At 36.7% G+C, this 16,809-nt stretch overlaps 1 protein-coding gene across 1 annotated transcript in view; it reads left to right on the top strand.

Annotated features, from left to right (window-relative positions):
• Positions 1-381: 381 nt before the first annotated feature.
• The window catches only part of LOC148952798 (WD repeat-containing protein 11-like), a 311,667-nt gene continuing 295,239 nt past the window's right edge, over positions 382-16,809 (top strand). The window contains exons 1-3 of the mRNA XM_089087426.1: positions 382-471; positions 10,914-11,025; positions 14,573-14,711. Of these exons, the coding sequence (XP_088943552.1) occupies positions 398-471; positions 10,914-11,025; positions 14,573-14,711 (325 nt within the window). The 5' untranslated portion in view covers positions 382-397. The remainder of the gene's footprint in view (positions 472-10,913; positions 11,026-14,572; positions 14,712-16,809) is intronic.

A 16,809-nucleotide genomic window follows, 5' to 3' on the forward strand; every position in this document is an offset into this window, starting at 1 on the left:
TCACTATTTCTCGTGATTTTTTATGTTGCCTTGTGATTTTCTTCTAGCTAGTGATTTATAGTGATTTTTTTTTACCGGATGACAAAACAGCAACCCTAGTTGTGCTATCAGTAAATTCCTTTCCAAATATTCCAAAATGTGCTAAGATCCAAGACAAAAGTTTGTTTTGGATCCAACAACGTCTAGAATTTTGCTCTACAACGCATATCTTGCTAAAAAAGAAAATACGCATAAAAATATTTCACAATAGCGCTATGCCCTGTCGTTGGTCATCTTTTATTTTAATCATAAAATCGTCTTTAAGGTCATTTTGAAGCTCGACACTACATTATCAAATAGATGTCCCTTTTAGCAAAAAAATTAAAAATATAATTTCATGGTTACTAGGTCAGAAATAATGAAGGAAACCATAGTAAATCCATGGGTATATTTGTCAAACTGTGTTCCTGAAAATAAGTCTGCTATTGACTGGTTAGTAAAAATTATGGTAAAATTCTACTTTAGTTACTTTTGACTATCTTGGAAAGGGGTTAGGCTAGGAAAATGAAACTGTCAGAGATTGGGTCTACAGACTAAAGTACGCCATGGGAAGGTATTTTGGAGTATTTATCTCCATTCCTTCTCCCTCTAGAGGGTCTTGACCTTTGATGACCTTTAAAAATATGTGTGTTATAAAAGCAAAACCTTGCAAAATGGATCTTCTGCTTAAATGAAGTATAATAAAATTTTTTTCAGCTTCACAACTTTGCTCAATCCCAATTTATAAGGTTTTAAAGATATGCAAATATATTTCCTAAATTTTGAAAATAAACTATTTATATGTCTTAAAATTCTGCTCAAATAACTGAAATTGCATTTTCAGAACTAAAGCCAGAGAAAAATAAACTGATAACTGAAAATTAAGGTAAATGTTTTGTCAAAATTTCAATGGGCACAGACCTGTCAAGTAGGCAAGTTTCAGGACCCTCTAGAGGTAGAAGGAGTGGAGGTAGGTACTTCAAAATACCTTCCCGGACATTCTTTAGCCTGTAGACCCATCCCTGAAAGTTTCATTTTCCTAACCTAACCCCTTTCCAAGATAGTCAAAAGTAGCTAAAGTAGAATTTTACCAAAATTATTAGTGAATAAGGCCTATAGAGTTTTCTTCTTTTTCTATAGGCCTTTGAAACATTTTTAGGCCTATGATAGGCTATTGTCAAAACAACTGTTTTTGATAACGTAGAGGATGATTTGCTGCTTTTCTAAAATAGATTCATTTCTCAAAATATTAAAGCTCTAGAAAGTTTTTTTTTTTTACTTTAGACAGTAGTTTAGATAGCAGAATAAAACTTTCAAGAATTATTTTCACTGCTTATTCAATCTCTACTGCTTCCTGGTTTTGTTAATCCTGCATAATTATTCTCAATTTAAAGGAAGCAATGTAATAAAAAAGGTAATAGTCTACAATTTGAATCGCCATTCAATAGTCTTGTCTTCTATTCCTAGCCTAGTTGTTGGGAAGCAGACAATTTAAACACTCAGCTCCATTCTAACATTAGTGTTGTCTCCATGGGAGGGGTTAAAACTAGTATTTACAGAAATGTAGGTAGATAAACAGGGGCAAATCTCCAGCATTTTTATTGTGGGAGGAGGGCAAGGGTGGTCCATATCCAGATGGTCAAAGGGCATGAGATGTGTAATAGTTTTTTTCTTCACATTATAGGGTGAGAAACTGCCCCCTTGCCCCCCCCCCCCAAAAAAAAATGCCCCTGTAGATACACTGTTGTTTATAGCAGTTTGTGGTTGGTCTGGTGATGATAGCCTATCTTAGGTCTTAAGCAGGGGACATTTGCATCTCAGTTTTGCTTCTGAAATATCACTGCTGATTTCATTAAAATTCCAATGGTGACCCCTGATATGCTTCTTTACATTAGTATTGTTTGTTATTTGAAGAGTCCACTGTATATGAGTGGGAGGTTATCCATTTTAAATATAATTGCAAACTGCCAAGTCCCATGTTCTGTTTGTCTTCTGAGTTCTGACTACCTGTCCTACAGTCAAGGGATGTTGAGCCTTTTTGTAAGTATTATAATAATGTTTTGATCTCTTTCTAACTTTCAAATTTCAGGCTAAGAATGCAGATCCAAAGGAAACTAAAATTAAAATAGCCTATGATGCAGGAAAATGTGCATCTGTGCTCTTGTTCATCAGTAATTGAGTGGGTGAATAAAGTTCTTGGCTAGGTTTGTCTCTGTGTTCAAGCAATGCTAACTGAATATCAGTTCTTTGCAAATTACAGTTTTTAATCATACTTTTAGTAATTACAACAGCTTTCTCAGCCAATTCATGGAGCTGTGGGTTATCTAGGCTAAAGGTAGTATTTTGGGTGCCTTACTCTTTTAGAAATTCCTAGAACCTTCCAGAGGTAGGCTGGGGTCCTTTATCTGGACTGAGAATATAAGGAATACCAAGACAAGAAAACAACATGCTTTGCTCTGTTATGTATAGTTGTTTGGTTCATTGAATTCAAATTAGAAGCTACAGTACCGTAGTCAATTATGACAAGAAAATGTTTGTCATAAAAGTAGAATAAATAAATACCCACATGCTCCCTTGAGTAGTTTGGTAACTAATGATTTAAGCATGGTTCTTTTATTATCATTTTCTGGTAGACACAACAGGCATTGGATTTCTTGTTGTGTTTTTCAGCTGATCAAGTAGACACTGGCCAGATGACAACATCTCTTGCTCTCCATTTAGTTTTTTTTTTTCAAAACCTACTGAAGAAGTATAGACACTGTTGCATAGTTGCTATAAAAACAAAGCAAATTTTGAAGAATTGCATCTGTTGCTGTTTTTTTTTGTTTTGTTTTAGGGCATCCATTTTTAATAACTTTCTGTAAAGTTTTAATTCTTCATCATTTCAAGTTTATCATTTCAACTATCTTCCAGCTGTCTAAGAGGAGCTTCATAATTAGATACACAAGACTCACTTCCTTTTGAAGTGAGTCATTTCCAGAGGTGACATGAAGGTATGGAAGGGCATCTTTTATAAGTATTTCTGGGCCTGCAAGATAAGTGATAGGGTGGTCATATAGCTGAATATGTAAAATCATTATTGATGCCTAGGGGAGCATTTGATGATTGGCTGGTCAAAGAGCAACTAATTTTGGGGGTTCATGGATCAGTTTTAATTCTAAAATGTCAGCTGTATAGATACTGGTGATAGTGAGGGCATCCACAGACAATTGCATAGAATTCCTACTCTATCTGGGGATGGTGTTGAGTGTCTGTCAATGGCTTAGATATATTACCTTAAATCGCACTTGCCAGCGATAAGGACGAATCCTGTGACGCCAATCAATGATGATGGTGGCTCAGCTCATCGGGCACATCCCAAACTGTGTGCCATGACTTGCTGCACCAATCTCTGTCAACAGCTGACTTGAAGGCTTCAGTATTAGGGGACATGACTGCATTCTGGCTAAGGGAATTCCATAAGCCAACCACATGGTTGGAGAAAAATTTGTTTTGTAGCCTGGTATTAGTGCGTTTCTGGTAGAGCTTTAGGGGGTGCCCTCTTGTTCTTGACAAACTATCTAACTGGAATAAGTCAGGGATGATATCGTGATTGTAGATCAATATGAATGTCATCAATACATCTCCTCGCTTACGTCGGTATGTGAGAGATGGTATTTTGAGCCTCTGGAGTCTGGTAGAATATGGCAAATTTTGAAAACCCCTTATGCATTTCGTTGCTCTCTGCTGCACCAATTCCAGAATCGATTGGTCAAGCTTGTTAACTGGCGTTGCAATGGACATCCCAAATTCTAATTTTGGTCGGATCAGGCCCTTTAGGAGCTTAGTAATCACTGCTGGAGATCTACTGCAGAATGTTCTCTTTATTATACCGAGAGTTTGGTTGGCTTTGGCTCCTGCAGACTGCGTGTGTAAGTTGAATTTGAGCTTGTTATCAACCAAGACTCCCAGATCTTTTTTGCAGTGACTGGTTGTAAGTGGCTGTTTAGAACCACAATTGGATTCCATAAAATACTGGCTGAGAGGGCTGTTTGCTCCAAAGTGTATGACCTTGCATTTCTGGATATTAAATTCTAGTTGCCAGGTTTTTGCCCACGTTGAGTGCATTGAGATCTGCTTAGATGTCTTTGGTACTTTGAGGGTCACAAATTGGACTGACTATTTTGGAATCATCAGCGTTTAAGCATATCTTATTCTTTATGACTGAAGATGCATTATTAATGTAGATGTTGAATGGAGTTGGGCCCAAAACTATGCCTTGGGGTACTCTGCTTTCTACATCCGCTGATTCTGAGAAAATTGATCCACCATCCCCAAATACTCTTACCACCTGCTTCCTTTTGGTAAGAAATTGTATTGTCCAATTAATGACTTCATCGTGGAGGCCTATTGCATGGAGTTTAGAATTTAGTCTCCTGTGACATACTTTATCAAACGCTTTCGCTAAGTCTAATAATATCATATCAACTGGGGATCCCATGTCCGTAAGTTCTGTGACATGCTCATAAGCATCAATGAGGTTAGTATCGACTGGGGCGGAAGCCATGCTAGCTAGGAGATAGTAGCTTGTTTGCATTTAGGTGTTCAATAATGGCTGAATTAACTATGCCTTCAAGAAGTTTTCCCACTATCGAGGTGAGACTAATTGGTCGATAGTTGCTGTCTTCATCTCTGCTGCTTCCTTTATGAACAGGTGTAATGTAAGCTTCCTTCCAGTCTTGTGGAATAGATTTAGTATTTAGGGACTTTTGGAATAGTAGGGTGAGAGGATGTGATAGTACTGCATACGTCTCCTTTAAGAGCCGAGGGGGCACTCCGTCAGGTCCTGTCGATTTATTTGGGTTAATCTTCTTTAGTCGAGTCTCTACATCTACTTTAGTAATATTAATGGGCAGCATACTTTTTTGAATTTTGTACTGTGGGGGGTCTGGAAGTGGGGCATTATCTGCAATTGTGAATACTGAAATAAACTGCTTATTTAATGCATTAGCTATCTCCCTTGGGTCGCAGATTTTAGATCCATTTTGTACAAGTTGAGTGACAGAATGCCTTCCAGGCTTACCCGATGACACATACCTCCAAAATTTCTTAGGGTTAGTTTTTGTTGCAGCTGCCACTGATTCCTCATACTTCTTGGTGATATTTCTGGAGAGACTTCTAAGTTGGTTACGCGCCTGCTTATATTTTGTGTAATAGTCAGCTTGGTTTTGATTCTTTGTGTACAGCTTCCAGTATTTCTTTTTTCTGTTCCTAGCCATTTTTATTTCTTTTGTAATATATGGGAGGGTTTTAGGTTTCCTTTTCCATTTTGTAGAAGAGTGATTTTCAATAGCCTTCAGTAATATTCTTTTCGTAGTTCTCCATGACTCTTCCACATCTGTATTCTCAATGAAAGACCAATCACATTGAGTCAGTTCCTGACGAATTAGACTGTAATCAGTGTACACGTGTTTTGTAAATTCTAGTCTTTGGGGATACAGTTTAAAAATGCAATTTATGACAATGTGGTCACTAGCTCCAAATGGTGGTAGGGGCTCGATGCTTATTATAGACTCTTGGTCTTTTGCTAGTAGTAGATCAAGTAGCGAAGGGTTCTGGCTATTTCTATATCTTGTCGGGACGTTAACTGCCTGGTACAAAGAATGATTAAATAGGTACTCCAGGAATGGTCTTATTAAGCTATTTTCAGAAAAACCGAATCCGTTGACCCATTGAATATTTGGGAGATTGAAATCACCAACAATAATTATGTTTCCTCATAGCTTCATTTTAATATCAATTGAAGTACTCATAGCAAGTAAAGAGGATTCAAGGCTAGAGGAACTGGGGCTTCTATACATACAACCAATGTAAAATGGCCCACAAGGCAGGAGGACAGATATCCACACTTGTTCAATATATGGTTCATAATCTGAATTAATATCTATGCTTCCTACCTTCAGAGAGCTTCGGATGTACACGGCTAATCCTCTTCCTCCTTCTCTAGATAAGTTGGTGACCATGGTATAGTCGGGTATCTGGATCTGGGTATCTCCAAGAGCAGTGTTGGTCCATTTAGGTTTAATCTCGCAGAAAGCGTAAACGTCTGCTTTTTCCGTCGAAACGGCATATTTTATCTCATGGAGCTTTGACGTTAAACAATCTACGTTACTGAAAACAACTTTCTGACCATTGTTCATCCAATGCGTGCAACTTTTATTCGGGCTATTATCCAGATCATTACATTCCCCAGACTCTATGCTGCTGTGGTTTGAAACATCACTCATGAAAACAGTCTGCTCAGAAAGAATACAGCTTACTGATCTTGCACTGTAAAAAGATTCACTTGATTCATCAATAGTACTTATTTCAACATTAGAAGACACAGGGCTATTTACACTACTATCTATATTTCTTTGAGAATCATCTAGTTCATGTCCATTGCAGCTGGTGCTGCAGAGGTGGGCACGTTTTTTGGAACAATTCTGTTGCCTCGAATGACTAGGTTTTATTCACCATTAGCTTGTCGCGCATGAAGTACTTCATACAGCTTTGTCCTCTTTATATGGTCGGCTTTTGAAACATCATTTCTAAACTGAATTTGGCCTGTTCCTTTTCTCTTTTATGACTTTTGCAGGATCACTTTCTTAATTTTTAATTCATCAACCGAAAAAATAATGGGGCTCGCCTTACGCGAATCATTTTCATTCCTGGAGTTATTGGGACTGACGAGGTGGCAAACATTTTTTACAGCTATCCGTTGTAGGCCGTATTCGTTACATAAGAAGTCACGAATGAATGTCTCATCATTGGGTTGCGGCAATACTCTGAATGCTAGAATATATAAGACACAATTTAGTCATTCTGAAACAGGACTGCTCCTAAGCTTCATTTGGAGGCTTCTATTTGCAGTTCAGTATTTCCCAGGCAGTGTCAAAAAGGGTAACAGTGTTGAAAATTGATTTAAATTCAACTTGTGAAGTACATATTTTGACCAGGAGCCTGCAAAAACACATAGACCTTCACCAAAGATCTCAGTGGCTTGTTTAGGATAGACAGGATTGGAATATATTATGACAAGTATTTTAACATACCAAAGAGGGTTTATAGTTACTCACATGTTTTGGAGCAGGCATGTCCTAGATGGCATCTATTTTTATTGGTTCTAGAGGAACTCCCTCTCTAGATAAAATATATCCAAAATAATGGATAGATGTTTGCCTTATATTGCATTTATCCTTGTTCAATTTGACTCCTTTTTATTTAGGCCTACAAAGTGTTTCTACAAAGTGATCTTTTTCCAATTTATCTGAAACTTTCAAAGCATCAACAATAAATGAGAATTGATATACACTTGAGAAAACTTCCTCAATATGCCTATGGAACTTGTCTTTGGCAGAAATTAGTCAAAAAGCCATTTGCTTTAATTTATATCATCCAATGGATGCACCTTTTATGCTACAAAAGTAGTATAATAGGTGATAAGAGTGAGTATGGTAATTATGGAGGTATAAGCTTGGTTTATGTAGGAAGCAAATTACTTGGTATGATGAAACTTCTTAGACTTTAAGATGCTGCAGATAAAGTGTTAAGAGGAGAACAACATGGCTTGGGGAAGGGGAGAGGAAAAGTTGGACAAATTTTCACTCTTAGATTGATAATCAAGAAATGAGTTCTCTTCTGCCTTCTTGTTACTCTCTCCCTATTTAGACCTTAATTTCTTGGAGACCTGGGATGTTTTGTCTATTATGTTTGTGTATTGTTATATCTATTTTGTTTTTTTTTTGTTTGATGTTTTTATTTATTTATAATACAGCTGGATCATAGCTGGTATGCCCAGATTAATAGATACCCAGGATCCTGGGTCTGCAAAAACTGATTCATGTATGTTTTGTAGGATTGATTATTGCAGTTAGGTTAAGCTTGTCAACATATTGCTTAATAATTATTGTGGGTGGACACCAGTATCTATTTTGAATTTTACTTGTTGTTTGTTACCTGTAGACAGAAAAGCTTATGGTTATTCTTCACTGTCATTTAACAAGGCACTACTTATTTATTTATAATACAAATGTTGAAATTCTTGCATGTCTCTGACTTTTAATGGGGTGTAGCATGTCTATGTGGACCTACACTTATAGTGTTTTGAGTTTGGACTTCTATATTGCAACATTGACCTCAGACTTGTCATCAGCACGCAAAAAAACTTAAGATATCAATTTGGTGGAAATCAAGCACCATTTGTCAAATATGTTGGCAAATAACAAGTCGGATTGCTTTAAGCTTGTTGATGATTTATCTATACTGGAGCTGGGTGAAAAGAGTTTTTCACGCAAGGCAGACCAAATAATGGCAAGTTTATCATGCTAAGCTGAGGAGGGCAAAATGATTGGCAGTCATGAAAAATTGCTTGTATTAACTTTTTCTTTTCTTAGGGACAATTCATCCCTTGCTTTACAGAATGTTTCAGTTTGCAGTATCATGAGTATCAAACTCATAGGAATATATATATCTCACACATACCTGAAGTGGGAAAAAACAGACACAGGAGATGATCAAACAGGCAAACCTGGGTATCCTTTCTTTAAAACCCCTTGCTTGTCATGATGTCCAAACCCCCCACCTTTAGCATATTTTTCTTACATTTGTCAGACTGCTGGTAGAATATGCTTGTCCTGTTTCGCATTATGGCCTGACTTTGGACTGCCTGGAAATGATCCAATATCAAGCTCTTCTGGTAGTGTCTAAATCTCCCAAAGTCCCTTATTGCTCCCTTTTAAAACAATTTTCCCTTACAACTCTTTTGACACGCCGTGATGAATTGTGTTTTAAATTTGGTGTTAGTATTTTGGAAAATACGCGGTCTCATGAAATTCTCCCCCCTGAGCATCTCCCTTCGTGCCAACGGCTCCCGCGACAAGTAGTTCAACCAGTACCAAAAATTCAGCCAGTACCAGCATGGCATATGCATTATGCAAGTAGTTTTGTTCCCTTGTTTATCAAGATTTTTAATACTGGACTCACTTGTCAATAATTATACATATTTATTTGCTTAAGTCCATTATTCTCTTTATTCATTTTGTTTTTAAAGTTTTTTTTCTTTAATAGTTGGATATTTCACTGTCTTAGGTTCTAGTTTGACTCTGGGATATTTGGAATCAGCATATAAATTTGTATGACGATGACTATGGCTGTGACTTTTATATGTTTAGTGTTTAGTTTAGTATGTTTAGTGTTGTAATCAGCATGTAAATTTGTATGATGATGACTATGGCTGTGACTTTTATATGTTTAGTGTTTTATATTTTATTATGACAAGAACTGGTGCTGATCAGCACGACCGTGTAAGGCGTTTGATAATAAAATTGTTTCTCGTTTATGTATTCAAAATACTTTGATCTAGGACATTCATAATGTAATCTCAATGATTCTTAATAAATAATTTTGCCTCATGTTTGTCTATTTCCTAAATAATCTTTGGTGTTAAGTTGAAAGTGACACAATGTGTATTTGTATAGTACAGCATTAACCTCGGATTTATAACCAGTAAACCCTGAAAGCCTTGAATAAGAATTTTGGCAGAATGAAAAGCCATTCATGGAATATTCATGGACTTAATATGCTTTGATTTTGGAGATTCATACTGTAATCTTAATAATTTTAACGATTAATCATTCAGTTTTTAATGATTATACTGTTCCTTAAATAATCTCTGATGATAATTTTGTAATGTGTAAGGGTACAATGTGTCTATTTGCAATATATGAAATTCAAGATCCTTGGAAAGTTTGGTGGGCATGGGCTCAAGGACCTCACTTTAAGGCCTCTATTGTATGGATTGGAAAATCCCCGTTTGAGTTCAACAAGATTAAACAAGTTCTCCATTTTTCGAAGCCTCTATTGTACCCTAACCATTACATGGTTTGGGGTGCTTAACCTTGGGCTCCATATATTATAATGGCTCCTGAGGCATCTTTTTTGACATTACAGAAATTCTGATTAAAATTGTAATCTGCAAATTTTGATCTGCGCAATATGATGCTTGGATGTGGGTGGGGGGGGGGCTGGCATGTAGGGCCTTGAAGATGTTTCAGGTTACACTCCAATTGGTTGTGACCATCCCTTAAAAGGGTGATACAATTTGAATTTGTAATACAAGAAACACTCCCCTAAGTTTTTATGATGATTCATCCTGCATGTTGAAGTTGCAAAAAAAGTGAAAGATAAATAGGAGGTTCATCACTCTCTACTATGTCAATACTATGATCTGTATTGCTTTTTTTTCAATATTTGATGCTGTTGATATGATCAGTCCAGCTGAAACTTAATTTGATATATTAATTGAATTTTTTTGGTCCGAAAAATATTACAGAAACATCACTTGTATCACGAGGAGTCCTTGAATGTGTATCTTATAATTATCCAAGAATTCATTTTGTACTTAGATATATTTAGGTTACTGTTAAACTTTCAAAGAAAGGGTAGTGGAGAAATAAAATAAAATAAATATGTGAAAAACAAAAAGATAGTTTGTAGGGTGGCAGGCCTTTGGTACGTGTCTCCACTCAAAATCAAGATTAGGCTATCATGATTGTACCCATATCTTTTGGGATTCTGTCATAATTTAGCTATTTTTTGTAAATTTTTTTTCAAATTTGAACCCCTGTTGAAATTTAGTGCCTTCTTTAAGACATATCTTTGTGTACATGCCAGTGGTGAAGCAACAGAAAGTAAAGTAAAAAAAAAAAAACACGCACAAAAAACGTTATTTGTGGTCCATTATAAAAAAATACAAATTTAAAAGTTAAGCATTTTATCCAATAATGCCCAATCGTGACATTATTTTCTTATGATATAACTTTTGATTGTTATGATGTAATAATTAAAAATTATGATATAATTTTTGACTGTTTTAGCTGTCAATGTGGACTCCTTGCGTATGGGTCAAAGCAGCTGGTAATTATCGTCGATACAAAGTCTTTATGCCGTATTCAATCCCTTCACTGTCATTTATCTTTAGTTTGTCAGGTAATTAGTTTTATCATTTATATTTATAGGAAGCTACATCTCTCCCTTTATAAGAAAGGTAATTCCAAAGTTGACTTGTACAGCTCCTTTATAAAGACTAGGACTAGTCAAGGTGATATGTTACACGAAGCCCATGACATTTGAACTATATTTTAGGAAGTAATGGATAATTTGAAAGCTATAAATTAAATCCTCTAGGTCAGTGGTTCTCAAACTGTGGTACGCGTACCCCGTGGGGGTACACAACAATTTTTAGGGGGTACGCGGCCGGCAAACAAAAAATAAAACAACTCTAACTCTAGAGCAGGCAATTTTATTTATATTTTAGCTATAGTTTACTTAGTACTGGTAACTGAGAAGGGGTACTTAAAATGTATTATGGTTAAAAAGGGGTACAGTGTCTAAATAAGTTTGAGAACAATTGTTCTAGGGTTTGGTTCCCTTCTTCCCGAGCTGTAAGCAAGGGTATCCAGGGTGTCTTCTGCCATGGGCAGGTTGAACCGTCACCTTTGAAAAAAACCAAATATCTGTCATTCAACCAAACTGCAAATTTTCAACGCTCTCGTCGGTTCTGCGATGCTTTATGGAGCTGAGACTTGGCAAGCATCAGCCGCATCCCTAATGACTATCGATAGATTCCAATTGAAGAATATGAGAAGGATAGAAGCTCTACGGTGGGTCGACTTCATGAGTAAGGAGAAGCTGCTGCATCTCACCAAGCAGTCCTGGTTTTCTACCCAAGCAGCCGAGTATATCTTACAGTGGTTTGAACATCTACTTCGAATGCCCCCGCACTTACCTGCAGAGATGATCTTCGTCTTTGACCCTGTCAAAGCCGGGTGGAAGTGACCGCGCGGCTGACCAAAGAAGCGATAGTCCGACAACGTGTCCGAGTTCCTAGTGATGGCAAATATCAGACCGAGTGAAGTGCAAACCCTTGCAATGGACCGAAGTGGATGGAGAGGCAGACGTCACTCTCTGCGCCGAATAGCACCCAGCAGGACACCTAAGTAAGTAAGTAAGTAAGTAAGCTCTAGGTAGTCATTTAGTTGCAGGGAGGTTTGAGGTTTGACTTCAAACTACAATTTTTTTGCATCTGTAGACCCATTCCTCTCCAAAAAGGTCCAAATCAAATCATTGGCTGAAAACAAGATACAAACTTTCATAGGCATGGTCTAAACTTGACACCTTTAATTAATAACAAAAATATATGTATATATAAAGGTCACAACTATGAGTTTTAGTCAAATTTATAAAAGATACTATAATAATTAAAATAGGTCAACACATGTAAAAATGATCAAAAACTATGGATTATCAAAAACACAAAACAACAAAAATCGGCACAAATAGCACCGTAACTTGGAATAAACTGATGTCGGTTGCGCAACTTTCACAGCTGCTTCTCTGGGGAGTTAGGATCGAAGAGGGACAAAAGGAGGCAGGAAGAAGTTTTTTAGATGGGATGGAGGAGGAGGGATGAGCCAAATTTCTCTATACGCATATAAAGGGGGCCAAGTTTAAATGTTTCTATATAAAAAGAGTAAGACAATGGGAAACTTCCGAAGGCTATATGATTTGTAGTGGTCTCTTCTGAACCTGTTTAATTTATTTGCTCTCTTCTTTTGTTAGAGTGAAATACCAAAAAGGACATGCATATTGTAAAAGTGGGGGATAAACAGGCGGAATATTAATTTTGTTTTATCCTTAGGTATACAGGATTTCTTTAAGGTTTTCAGCATTTGGATAGCACCGTTTGCCTTTTTTTTTACAATCAATCTAGTATTTTGATGCGAAGTGAGGTTAGAAGAGTACTTATGATGTTCCCTAAGTTTTGGCTGTGTACTGTTTAAGGTTTAGAGGGTCCTCATCTCAAACTCCCTGGATGCATTTTTTAAAGACTGGTTCAGATTAACTTGGATCTTGGTTCAGATTAACTTATCCATGTTACGTTCCCACTAAATCGCTAGGAATCTGAACATAGAGAACTAAATACTTTTATTTTACTTGGAAAGCTTCGTATAGTAACATAGAAAAGTAACTACTGAATGATCTTTGACTGTTCAACAGACAGTGCAAGAATTATTCGAAAGAAGCCTTTTAACTGCTAAGGAATTGTGTGAAATTCCCTCGTTTGACTGAACTTATCTGGTTAGCCCTGTTTACCGGCCAAGTTGATCCTCTCAAGATGGCTAGTTCGCTGAACAGAGTTGAGTACACATATACTTCAGCAGTATTTCCCTGAGGGAGAGTGATTGTTTTTCAGAAAGTCCAGTAACTGTAATTTTACATATTCAACATGATATGGAACAAACGTAAAATTTTATTGAGATTTTAGATTAGGTTGCTGCCATTGTTGAACTTTTACCTGCATCTGGTAGAAGCTGCAAGATTAATTTAAAATTGAAATTAAATTAAAAATAATATAATTTAAATTAAAAACTTTTACTTAAATTTTTAGAATTTAAAAATTAAATTGAATTGTAATTTAAAATTATTTAGATATAATTTAATGATAACTTTCAAATTACAAATTAAAAACTTAGAAATTGATTGAATTTATAATTTAAAACAAAATTAAGTATACAGTGGATCGTCCCTTCCACTACTCCAGATTGTTGATATTTATCAGCAAGTTCCCATTATTGCTGTAAATGTGAGATTTGAAATAAAACTTTAAATTAAAAATTAAAATTCTCGAAGTCAGGTGATAGAAACAAAAAGTTATTCTAAGCTTTTAAGAGGTATGAAAAACAATTTTTGGAAAAATATGTCCCTCTATCAATGTCCATGTTATATTCAAGTTTGACATGAAGTCAAGTCTTTGGCTTTTCAGACTCTTTAACCTTCAACTGTTTCAACCTTAGACTTTAAAACTTTAACCTCTGAGACTCTAAGATGTTACTAAAATGTTATTTGGATCAGAAAAATGTCTGAATAACAACTGTGCTTTTTGAGGTTAAATCTAATTCATGGGAAATGACAAGAAACAACAAAGTGTAAAAGTAACTGGATGAAAAGCTCATATTTGGAAAGGAGAGATTCTATTTATATTTCTTTTAACAGTGTAGGAACTGCCTGATGACTTACCCATTATTATCACTCTGAACTTCATAGAAAAATAAATTAAGAAAATGAATAAAGTCATTACCGTTTTCCTGTTCCCTATTATTCTGCTCCGAAAAATCCGCGTTTGATTTTTCTTTTTTTTATTACTGATAAATTTATGTAGTTTATTTATTCAACAAATTCTACGTAATAAAACGCTTCAACACAAACTTCCCCGTAAGGCTCCATGGCCAGGAAGAAACAGGGGGGGGGGAAACAAAAATAAAAGAAATTTGCAAAGCAATCTTCCACCTGAAAAATCTCCAGAATCACAAGCTAGGCAGGGGGGTACCCCCCCCCCCAAAAAAAAAAAAAATCTTAAAATCAACTTGACCATTAGAAGTGAATTTTTCTGTAAGAGGTAATCGTTAAAACACTTGGGGGATTCTCCCCCACCACCTTTATTTGAAGGTATGTTTTTAACTTTTTTTTCTTATAGGTGAAATGGCCAAAGTCTTGTGTGAGTGATCATCAAATTCTTCTTGCATCTGCTGATAGTTCAGGGCTGATTGTTGTATGGGATGTAGCCAAAGGGACCCCGATTCATCAATTTTCAGAGAAGATACAATCTATTCTCGGTAAATAAAATATAACTTTTTTTTTACCTCTATTTGAGCAGGTATGTATGGGTATGTGATTGTGTGATTTTTAATGATTTTTTTGATTACTTGTTTATTTAAGATAAGATTTGAAATATAGCTGAATATTTCTATTTTTCTCTCTGCCTGACAAATCGATCCAACGCGCCCAATTCAATTTCTTGTTGTAAAACTTCTCATTCTTTTAAAACCTAGCCTCTCACTCGGCCTATTGTAAGACAATTAATTGTAGAGGGAGAGGGTGCGCTGGCCAGATCTTCGCTCTTCGTCTTATTCTCCAACAGTGTGAACACTACAAGCTCCTTCTTACTAACATATTTCTGTATTTCGTCGCTGCCTTCAGCTCGGTAACCCGTGAAAACCTTTGGCGAATCATGATAGAAGACGGTAAACCGGTTGAATTTATTGACCTGCTGAAGGCCTATTATGAGCATTGAAAATCGACTGTAAGAATGCTAGGTGAAGAAACTGAGGCCTTCAATGTGGTTTGTGGTGTAAAACAAGGGTGTATATTGTCCCCCATTTTGTTTAACTAGCCTACTGTATAGATTGGGTTCTAAAAAGAGCACTCGAGTTTTGATGGTGTCATTATGGGATTGGGCATGACTCTGTCTGACCTGGAATACACGGAAGATATCGTTGCTCTTGCTGCTGATCCAACAACTGCCCAAGCAATGGTAAATTAAATAGCATATTTCTCTCAGCTGCTGGATATGAAGATCAATACCGTCAAAACTAAAGTCATGGGCCTAAATATACAGTCGGATTACCAACTTGTGCTCTACGGACAGGAATTGGAAAAAGACGATAGCTTCACTTATCTTGGCTCGCTAATAAACTTTCGTGCAGACTGTGACCTTGACATATCGAACAGAATCACAATGAAGCCATATTCTCTCCACTCCACCGCCATTTGCGCAGCCGATGGAAGATCAGTTTGAAGACCAAATTTATGGCAATAAAGTGACTGTTAGACTTGTTTTCTTCTATGCAGTTGAGAACTGGTCACCGAAGGCGCATCATCTCTATGATATTGACCACTGCTGTTCATGACCACTGCAGTTCATGACATCATCTCTTTGACCACTGCTGTTCACGAAAAACTCTGAGGATTCGATACTTTGACAGAATCTCAAATACTGATGTGCGTCACTGCTTCTGTAACATCCAGTCCGCAGCCACGATTGTCAAACAGAGAAGACTGTGTTGGCATGGCTATGTCCTGAGAAGATCCAATGACCGTATCATAAAGCAAGTGCTTCTAGCTGATCCTCTGTCAGATCGGTGCACACGTCCAGGTGATCAATCGAATAATTGGTAGGCATTTGTTAAAAGTGACCTCGATACTACAATTGGGTTTCGGATTTTTGGCCGAAAGTGGGGGAGCTGCTGACTTTGGTTTGCTGAAGAGCTGGTAGAAGATCGCAACAAATGTGAGACAATCATGCGAAGTCTTCTAGATACCGGTTGAGGCCTTCACGTCTGGTCCCGCAGCAAGTAAGTAAGTAATACATTTAACTAAAAAAAAGATCTCCAAAAAATGTTTAAGTACCATGTTAACATTTATCTATAAGCAGAAGCAATTTAGTCATATAACAAGGCAAACTTAAAACAAACAGAAGTTACCTCAACTAAGGGCGCGGCGGCCACCCCCTGAAACATCCTAAAGGCTAATCTGTCATTTGTGTTTTTCTTAGAAAAGGTTTGTATTTTGAACAATGTTTTTTCTTCAAAAAATGAAGAGAGAGAGAAAAAAAGCCGTCCATGAATGGGATGGGAAGAATCCATAAGAAAGAATTTAACTGAAATTGGGATTTATGGGAGGGAGTAAAGAGGGAAGCCTTGAACAGATTCGGGTGGAGTTTGGTGGGAGTTTGCGCAGCTGTGCTGGTCTCAAGCGGTTTGCTGCAGCAATGAGCTGTTATTAGTAGTGGTAATAGTATTAATATAATAAGAAAAATTAAAGTTTCCATGATCTATTTTATTTAAGTAAAGCGGGCCTCGGGTGAAAAGTCGGAACTTGGGGCTCAAAGGGATTCAGTGCATGGTTTCTATAAAAGTTGGGGTATGTTTTTAA

The sequence above is a fragment of the Artemia sp. Qi Xiang Cuo genome, chromosome 4, assembly GCF_049724085.1.
Source record: "Artemia sp. Qi Xiang Cuo chromosome 4, ASM4972408v1, whole genome shotgun sequence".
NCBI classification, from domain to species: domain Eukaryota; kingdom Metazoa; phylum Arthropoda; class Branchiopoda; order Anostraca; family Artemiidae; genus Artemia; species Artemia sp. Qi Xiang Cuo.